Source organism: Poecilia latipinna, unplaced genomic scaffold (genome assembly GCF_001443285.1).
Source record: "Poecilia latipinna isolate Pla-1442-1.1 unplaced genomic scaffold, P_latipinna-1.0 Scaffold31, whole genome shotgun sequence".
Lineage (NCBI taxonomy): Eukaryota > Metazoa > Chordata > Actinopteri > Cyprinodontiformes > Poeciliidae > Poecilia > Poecilia latipinna.
In genome coordinates this window covers 379,405-389,068 of record NW_015112647.1, presented here as the reverse complement: position 1 = coordinate 389,068, position 9,664 = coordinate 379,405, and the positions used below count along the sequence as shown (strand labels likewise).

The 9,664-nt window shown below is 38.5% G+C and overlaps 1 protein-coding gene across 1 annotated transcript; it reads right to left on the bottom strand.

Annotated features, from left to right (window-relative positions):
* Positions 1-911: 911 nt before the first annotated feature.
* On the bottom strand, positions 912-8,916 carry LOC106952732 (proteasomal ubiquitin receptor ADRM1-like). The gene is made up of 10 exons (XM_015041054.1): positions 8,814-8,916; positions 6,221-6,448; positions 6,027-6,143; positions 5,134-5,257; positions 4,965-5,051; positions 3,975-4,071; positions 3,663-3,901; positions 2,727-2,884; positions 2,526-2,628; positions 912-1,142 (listed from the first exon to the last, which is right to left on the bottom strand). Exons 2-10 carry the CDS (start codon positions 6,428-6,430, stop codon positions 1,039-1,041), a joined length of 1,239 nt encoding a protein of 412 aa, XP_014896540.1. The 5' UTR covers positions 6,431-6,448; positions 8,814-8,916; the 3' UTR covers positions 912-1,038.
* Between the last annotated feature and the right edge of the window lie 748 nt (positions 8,917-9,664).

Genomic DNA, 9,664 nt, shown 5'->3' with positions numbered 1-9,664 from the left:
TCCAAATAAAAAATAAATGGGCAGAGCGCGTCGGAGAGGAAAGTGGACGTTTATTCTAAATAGTGGAATCATGTGCAGAAGTTGTACATTTACAGAATAAAGATGCTTTCTGTCCAGAAAGGCGCATTCACAAAGCGGGCGGCTCAGCTGAAGGATGTCTGCAGCTGGACCGGTACCGGTACCGTACGGCTCTTTAAGTTCTGCTCAGAGATCCAGGATGATCAGTCTGGATTAATCTAAAGGCTCATAAACCAACAACATTTCCCAGCAGATCAATATGACCAATCGCTCCCTCTGAACCCTTGGCGATGTTCTCCACCCGAGCCAAACGCTCCACCTTCGCGCAGCTCACCGCTACCTGAACATGTGTGATGATACACACCTTAAAAATAATCAAACCTGTTGATTGTTTTTAATCAGCAGGTTTGAGTTAATCTGCTGATCCAACCCATTTCATTTTCCAGTCAGAATTAAATTACCCCATAGATGCTTTCCATGCGCTTCGGCTCAGACCGACACGTTACATCTTTATGAGACAAAAACTGAGGAAAACTACTATTTACATTCGAGTGAAGTTTTCACATCCTTCTATTTTTATTTTCTTCATTGAGTGTGCGTGTTATATTGTCCGAGGATAAATGCGGTTCAGTTTCATCGTTTACATTTAAACAATAAAATATTAAAATCATGAAATAACATCGGTTTTGGTGCTTCTTGGTCTAAATAACAATGTCGTCAGATTTCAGTGCCTTTAGGTGAGTTTTGATGCTTTGTAAGTTTGATATTGTCCACAGAAAAAATTTGCGTGGCTGCCGCACTTTTTCACGCCAGCGAAAAAGTGTGCATATATTTACGCAAACTCTGACAAAAAGTTAATTTTTATGCATGCCGACTTGTGCGTAAAATATGACGGTGCACATTTTTTGCACGCACAAGCGCTTTATGCATGAGGCCCCTGATCTTTAAGTAACAGAAACTAAGCAGCAACTGGTAAATAAATAGTTATAAATAATAGTGTTAGCTTTGTTTAAGGAGCATTTAGTCCAAACTCATGTCTTCGTCGTCGTCCTTCTTGTCTTTGGAGTCGCTCTCCTGGTCTGACTTCGTCTCCGTCTCCATGGCTTTGGCAAAAGCCTCCACATCTACAAGGAAACGTGAGCAAATAGTATTAATTTAAATAAAACATCTTTGAATACGAGGTTAAAACACTGAGCAAGAAATAAAGGAAAAACGAGTAAATCGAAACAATCTCTTCTATCAGCCATAACGAGTACGAGTCACATCCCAGACTCTAGCGTCTTTCTCACGGTTCGTCCAGACAGAAATTTAAAGAGGAGCGGCAAAAGCAAATGAGATGGATTAGCAGCACTTTCCAACGACGACATGTTACTGTGGAATATCGTCTCTGCTGCCCAGAAAATGAGCCGTTAGCACATCATGTCATAAAACAACTGTCTTCAATCAGAGGCCTCTTCTGATTTGTTGCAAAACACTGACTGCTAGTGGAGCTTCTTCCTGCCAGCAGCATCACCATCCACAGCAATCCGTTTGGGATAATAAAGTATTTTACACCTTATTATAAATTACCTTATTCAATTATTTTAAATGAAAGTAATTATTTTAAAAAGAACTTTTAATCTGAAACAATCCTGATCTGAAAGTATAATCTAATTTGTTTAATAAGACTATATGAGTCTCTATAAATGAGCAAAGTGCACCGTCACTGTTGATGCTTCAGCACCTACCAGCAGGTGGTGCTAGTGTAGCATAAAAATAAATGAAGACCAAACAAAGTAAGTTAGTACTATAAATATTGTAGAGATTCCACAGATTATTCAGGTTAGGGAAATGTTAAATTAATGTTTTAATGTAAAATCTCAGTTTTCAAAAAAGTACAGATGGTAATCCTTTTATTCTGGGGTAAAAATTACAGTTTAATCTTTTTTAATTTAATTGGAAACATAAAAACATTTGAAGCCATGATTCACTGTATTACGTTTTGAGCAGGGGTGTTCAAACTGGGGGCCGGGGGCCATTTGCGGCCCCTCTGACCACAATTCAAGAATAAATCAGGACAAAACCACAAGTTTTAAATTAAAATCCATTGACAAAAATGATCACAAAGTGATTATTGTTTTTGGTTTCCTTCCATTGTCATGGTAACAAGGACCTCATCTAAATTACACCTAAATCTGCTTTTATTTGCTGTATTAAAACTTGGCTAAATGTAGAAAGTGTTTTATGATGATTAGTTTAGTGCTAAGTTCTTCCTACTTCTTTTCAAACCAAAAAGTAGAGGTAAGCTAATTATCTTATTCTTGGTTATTTGTCATGTTCATTCAAATAAAGTGTTATGCGTTTTGTTTTTAAAAACTTGCTTGAAATAATAAGATTAACAAAGTTAAAATGTTTAGTTTATTGTTGGTGATTTTAGTTTTTAAAAATAACTTTCCTTTGACCCGCTTTCAAGCTGATGATTTTGGAGAACATTAAAAGGTTTGGACACCTCTGGTTTAGAGACTGACCTCCTTTATTGGCGGCATCCACAGCCTCTGCTGGGAGACCAAACTGGTTCATCAGAGGCCCCAGCTGGCCGGACGCCAGAGCGCTGCTGAACATGCTCATAGCCTGAACAGAGACACAAAAACCAAGCACAAATATTAGAGGTGAACAAAAGCGAGCCGAGCTCGGGGTTTTGATTCCTGGCCGCAGGACGAGGTTTGCACCTGCTGGAACTGAGGCGAGCTGAGCGTGTTGTGCAGCTCCTCTGAGCTCTGCGGCAGCGACTCGCCGGACGGCAGGTAGGGCATCAGCCTCTGATGCACCTCCGGGTTGGCCAGGATGGGAGCCATGACCTCAGGGGTCAACACACTGGCCAGGTCCACTGCAAGAAGCAAACACACCAACACTGGTTTTTATCTTTTTGTACAGCGAAACCTTTTTGAAATGCTTTTTCCCTTTCTGACTACAAATTCACCACAAAACGCCGTCGTAAACAAACGGACATTCTGATGATTAAAAGCTTTTATCAACCAATTTAATAAAAATCTGAGAAACGTCAGGCTTTTGCCGCTGAGCGCTGCGGTGAGACGCAGCAGCTGTTTGGGTTTTACACAGTTTGATGTTTTAGAAACTATTAATGAGGCATTTTTCTGATTGGATGGTTGAAAATCTAATTTTTAATCACTTCTTTCTGGTCAATTATTAAAGTATAAATCAAAAGGTTCAATACCAAGTTACACAAGATATTTACCCTAAGGTAAATTTTTAAATGGAAAAAAAAAACCTGGATGGATGATCAGATAATTGGATGGATGGATGGATGGATGGATGGATGGATGGATGGATGGATGGATGGATGGATGGATGGATGGATGGACAGGGTAATCGGATGGATGATGATGAGGTAATCAGATGGATGGATGGATGGTCAAATAGATAGATGGATGGATGGATGGATGGATGGATGGATGGATGGATGGATGGACGGACGGACAGGGTAATCGGATGGATGGATGGATGGATGGATGGATGGATGGATGGATGGATGGATGGATGGATGATGATGAGGTAATCAGATGGATGGATGGATGATCAAATAGATGGATGGATGGATGATCAGATAATTGGATGGATGGATGGATGGATGTTCCCCTCCTCACCTCCCTGGCTGCTGGCTGGGACGTTCATGGTGGCCAGGATGCTCTGCAGGTCTCTCAGCTGGATGGGCTGGGTGGGATTGGCTGCGGCTGCAGCGGCGGTCGCAGCAGGGATGGAGAGGGTGGAGGCTGTGGGGGAGGGTGAAGACGTGGCCAGGGGGGTGATGGGAGTGGTGGGCACCTGGGTGGAGCCCAGCCGGCTGGCGGTGGAGGTGGAGGTGGGCGTGACGGCGGTGGACGGACTGGAAAACAGGAATCAGATGAGAGTCAGCCTCCAGTTGAAGCTGCTTCTATAATGAAAACACACTGAGGCACCTGGTGGTGGAGTTGCTGACTGCAGGAACGCTGCTGCTGCTGCTGCTGCTGCCCAGGAGGTTGGCCAAGCCCGGCCCAGCCAGAGCCCCCAGACCGCCTGGCATCAGGAGAAACACACATCGCAGCTGAAAGTTAACAATTAATTCATCTAAACTTGATCAAATGAGCAGCCATTTTCTTAAAAACCTGAGCTTTCTCTTGTATCAAGAGGACCGGCCATCTTTCCATAACACAAAGTGCTACATTTTTCATAATATGCTGAATTTTATATATATATATATATATATATATATATATATATATATATATATATATATATATATATTTGTTTTTTATTTTTTTAACATTGTTTTGTCAATGTTTTGTATTAAATATCAAACTGAAGAAACAGGATATTGTACTTTTCTCACATTGGAGTAGAAAAAAATAAAAAGAAGGACAAGGTGTCCATTCAGAATCACCGTCTGTTGTTGCTCTTTAAAGAAAGTTCAAACTTCGCCCCATGAAGTGAAATAACTTCATGGAGAGGATTTTCCCCCCACCATGTTTCCATTTTTCTTCACCTTTTCTGTCATCACCTCCTCGCCTTCGTTGCAAATCGGTAATTTTGTACTGATAAAGTCGACGGGGTTCCGACAGACAGCTTGGCTAAATGAGCGCTATTAAAGGTGATGACTTAATGAATTTGTCGAATGTTTATATTTCAAAACAGAGCCGCATAATGTGTATTTTTCCTCTCACACCGGGTTCAGTTTGGACCGTTTCTCTTTCCCTTTACAGAATGGCGCCGCCGCCATTTTTAATCTGCTTCAACGGCTCCGCTTACGGGTGACCAGCGGTGCCCTCTGCTGGATGGCGGCCAAACTACAACACTAAAAGACGGTCTATGCGGACTTCATTAGTAATTTAATCTAATAAACAATTAAATGACAATTAATTATAAATTTATCGTTTACAACACATTATCTCCACACTGTTGCTTTCACGTACCGATCCCCCCCAGTCCAGTTGGTCCGATGAGCTGCATGAGCTGGTTGTGACTCATGTTACCCAGAAGGCTCTGCAGACCACCCTCACCTTTAGAGAAAGAGAAGAAGCAATAACTGTCATACAGAACTGAGGGTTTATCATCATAAAGTTTAATTATTGGCTATTCTACCTCCCAACGCAGAAAGGTCGTGACCTCCACTGCCGCCGCTGCCCAGAGCGCCTGGGATGGGCGGGTTGTTCAGGTACTCATTCACTTTGCGGCAGTACTCGTCATCCTTATCGTTTTTCGGTTCCTGAAAACAGAAAATAATAACTAACACTCTATAAGTTTGAAGTAACTTTCATTGCTGTCATAATAAAAGTGAATAAAAGTATTCACAGCTTTTGAATTTCAATGCATCTGATTTGGATTTGACAAACCTATGCAAAGTGGATAATAATTGAGTGGAAGAATGACCATCTTCAATTTTTCAACAGAAAAATATCTGAAAAGTGTGATGCACATCTGATTAATCCATCCTTATATCTATTATTTTATTGATTAATTGGAAAGAAAAAAACACAATCTGCAGATCTTTCATTTAATCAATTAAGCTTTTTTATACAATACTAGAAATACATAAAAAGATTCAAATAAACAAATAATTCAATTTATTTTTTTAAATATGAAAATAACATTTTTATTGCTGAAAAAGCAATAACAGCATTCATTTAGTAAATCTGAGCCGGGTAAAACTCTCCTCTAGAGGAGATTTGACTAAAACATATTTACAAGTTTTGGCTCAATTACTGCTCTATATATGTTGTTTTTTAAGTCTGTATACTCAAGTTAACAATTAATTGATTACTCAATTAGTTGGTGATTATTTCAATAATCGGTTAATCATGGTTTTTGCGATTAATCGTTTTTGCTATTCAAAAAATTAGCTCCACTTTTAGTGGAAGTGCCAAATAGCATGAAACAGCCTCCAGACAGCCTGTGGAGGACGATTGTTGCCAAAAATGTTCCAAGAGGAAATTAGTGATGAAGTCGACAGATTTTGATGTGTTTTGGCTTCAAACCTGCATCCAGAAGAAGAGTCTCTTAGAGCCGGCTTTAAACTTCAGCACATAAACCCGTCCGGTGGTGCACTGGTTGACCCGTTTAAACTCACAGTCATCAGGGAAGATAATCAGGTCCTAAATGGAGGAATCAAGGTGATATTAGAAAACCCAGCTGCAGGTCAGTTTGGTTAAAAATCCACTCTGTTGCCTACATCATCCACATTCCCGGTGGTTCGATCCTTCCAGCAGAAGTGGATGAGGGAGTCATCCGTCTGCTGGATGTAGACCTGACCTTTACGCTTGTCGGGGGTCACCGTGCTGCCCTTCATCGTCATCTTACCGGCCCGAAACTCCACCAGGTATTTGCTGGAGGAGCCGCGGGAGCTGGACACCAGGCTGGGGAACAGAGCGCCGGACGCCATGAGGAGGAGGATGGTTTGCTGCAGGAAGGGAGACACAAACATCTGGAAGGTGGTTCAACTCCACGGCTCCGCTCAGAGGTTTACATGAACTCAGCATGAACATGGACGTCTTGAAATACAGGGTTGTCGTTTAATAAAACTACGATGGTGTTATGGGGCCATTGTGGCTAGAAGAAAATGAGTACATTTCTACCTATAAATCACAAAAAATTTATAGAAAAGACAAAAACTTTTGACTTTGAAAAGTCAAAAATTTGCTAGGAAAAAACTCAGAAATGTTGAGATTAATCTCAGAAATTTGAGGGGGGAAAAAGTAAATTTCTGAGTTTCAAAAGTTGTAAATATTCTAAAAATAAAATAAAATAAAATGAAAAAGAAAAGCCAAGAACATTTCAAAAAGTCGAACATTTTCAACTTTTCAAACTAGGAAATTTTCTTGTTCTCTTTACTAAAAAAATTCTGAGATTAATCTGAGTTATTTAAAACCAACCTTCTACTTTTCAAGCTCAGAAATTTCCTTGTTTTTTTTTCTAGATTTTTTTTAAAACAATCACCAAAATGTGATTTTTTTTTGGCCAACAACAAGAAAAAAAAAATCCCCAAATTTTGGCTAAAACTTACTCCTCTGTTTTCTTTGTAAAATGGTCCTAATATGCCGTTACATGAAACAAACTTATAAAATAACTGGTGCAAGTTTAAATTTCTCCAGTCTGTGGATGGATATTTAACCAGAGCAAATATCCTATTATCTACAGATTTATTTTGTGAATTTCTGGTCTTTTAAGTGTTTTTTCCAGTATTGTTACTCCTCAATGTGAAACTTGAACCCATTAAACTGAAAGGATTGAAGAAGAAATATAAAGAGACAATCTGGGGTCATAAAATTTGTTAAAAATAATTTTGAAACTGAAATAAAAAACAAACTTTGAATCTCAAAGGTAGTTTAACTTTTTTAAATTCTCAGTTTCAAGTAGTTTTAAGTTAATTTTTTTAATTCAAATGTTTTAATTCTTAAAGTTCTGAAACAGATTTCTTCAGTTTCAATATTTTTTAGTTTACACTTTTTTCTGTTTCAAAAATGTTGATTATAAACACATTTTAATGGCCCCAATTTAGCTCCACAGAAATTCTGCAACAAAGCTTCAAAGCATTATTTTTACTTATTGGTTTGATATTTGACAATATTAGTCAAATATCTTAACCTTTCAATTATATGTAACGGGTGGAACCACCAGGGGTCGCTTCCTCCACATTTTGAGCTCCCATAAAAGGGAAGCTGTCAGGCTGGTGGGCAATTGTCAATCTCCTCTGTGTTTGACCAGGTGTGTTGGCCCACAAGTCCCACTGTTGCGATCAGGTTTGTCAGTTTTTTTGTTGTAAAGAAAAACTCTTAATCTGATTATATTCAGTCAGTGTTTGTGTGATGTTTTTATATAGGGCCACACTTCATGTTTTGAGCTGACGATTCCTACCTGGGCGTGTGGTTGGTCGACGCTGCAGGTAGGCTTTGTATATTTTTTAACTGGATTGAATTGAATGGTTTTATTGCAAAGATTTAATAGGCATTTGGTAATTTGTGTTTCTTGTTTTTTGCAGTTGTCGCTGCACCCTGCTGTTCTTTTAGTTTGATTTTCTTTTTCCATTGTTTTTTCATTTATTTTTGTTTACCTATTGTTTTTTTGCAAATACACATCCTCTTATTTTGTAATAATAAATATTGTCCCTTTTATATTGGTTGTTTTTATTGCACTATAAGTGGTCGTAACATTTGGCGTTGTTTGGCAAACGAATCCGGGAAGTTACTTTTTTTCTTTGTAGTTATGATTTAAGTTATAAAGGACAGCAGGGGCAGCGGGGTGAAGTTTTCGCAGGTGACATAAGGCATCAACATGGACGTATCGAGTGGCGCTGAAGCCGGGGATGAGCGCGATAAGCTTATCAACGCAGTAAATGAATTTTGCATGCAACATACTAAGATCAAGTCCTCTGAATGAGATTCAAGCTGGAAGATTAAGAATGAAAACAGGTTTGATATTAAAAAATTTAAAAATACTTATGTTTAAAGTCTCATGTGCTTTTGTTTCACAGCCTACAATAAAAAACACATTTTATCTTGGTCGAACTATTCTGTGGAAACTGATATATGAGAGTGTGAATCCAGCTGGAAGCAGACTTGTCCCAGTTCTCCCATAAACACAGATGAACTGGAGCGGAGTCCTGCCGCAGACAGACATGACTCTGCATCCTGCACACAGAGGTCTGTTTCCAGCTCCGAGCCGTCACCGCTCGGCTGCGGCTTCACATTTCACCCCCACCGACTTACCATGCAGCCAGAGCCGTAATTTAGACCAGAAACCCGGATAAAAACACCATTTATACTCACATTTCTGTCGGAATTATCCTTCAGCTGCAAAACCGCAAAAGTCTGCGACGCCTGTTGTGATTGGCTGACCAGCAGCGGAGCTTCGTTCTGATTGGCTCAACCGAGCGTCAACGTGAGGGCGTTTAAACCTGCTGCGCATGTTCGGTAGAGATAACAGAGTTAGGTTGACACGTCAAACTAGAAGACACAGAAGTAAATCAAATTTATATTTATTATACCGCTGGCAGTGTAATATAATTAAATTAGACTAACACTAAACGCGTCAAACTAAAAGATATAATACGGTTAATATAAATGTATGCAATCATTTTATTTTTACTACCTAATTAGTTTGATGCGTGTTTTATATCAGCAGCTGAATGAAAATAAATGTAACCAATACATTACTCCGAGGTTAAACCAGGCTAAAAATGCACTAAGATGCAGATTGTTTTCCAAATTAATTTCTTATTTTCCCTAATTGTGAAAAATACTTTAGACAAATTAGTGAATAAACAAATTTTACAAATCATATTAAACTTTGACTATAATGTAAAAATATTATCAAAAAGTATTGTCATTATCAATATTGATTTTTTTAAATTGAATTATATGGAAGTGATTTCTTTATAGTGTAATAAATTTGATAAAAAGGCTAAAAACATAACCAAAAATGTTTTGATTTTTTTGTTGTTGTTGTTGTTAAATACAATAAATACAATTAAAGCTAACAAAAAGACAGATAAAGCAACATTACATTTAGACTTTAAAAAGCTGGGGAAAATGCACCAAAACTTGTCACTTTTTATTATTCCTTATTTAAAATAAGAGTTTTTTATGTCTATGTATTTTTTACTTTATACTTTAAGTAT

Bases quoted from the DNA above. Each gene is read 5' to 3' on its own strand.
- LOC106952732 (XM_015041054.1), bottom strand. From the start codon at position 6,430: ATGGCGTCCGGCGCTCTGTTCCCCAGCCTGGTGTCCAGCTCCCGCGGC. The intron at 5,052-5,133 runs GTAGAATAGCCA...CTTTCTCTAAAG, and splicing joins CGACCTTTCTGCGTTGGGAG to GTGAGGGTGGTCTGCAGAGC. The intron at 4,072-4,964 runs GTACGTGAAAGC...TCCTGATGCCAG, and splicing joins AACTGGACTGGGGGGGATCG to GCGGTCTGGGGGCTCTGGCT.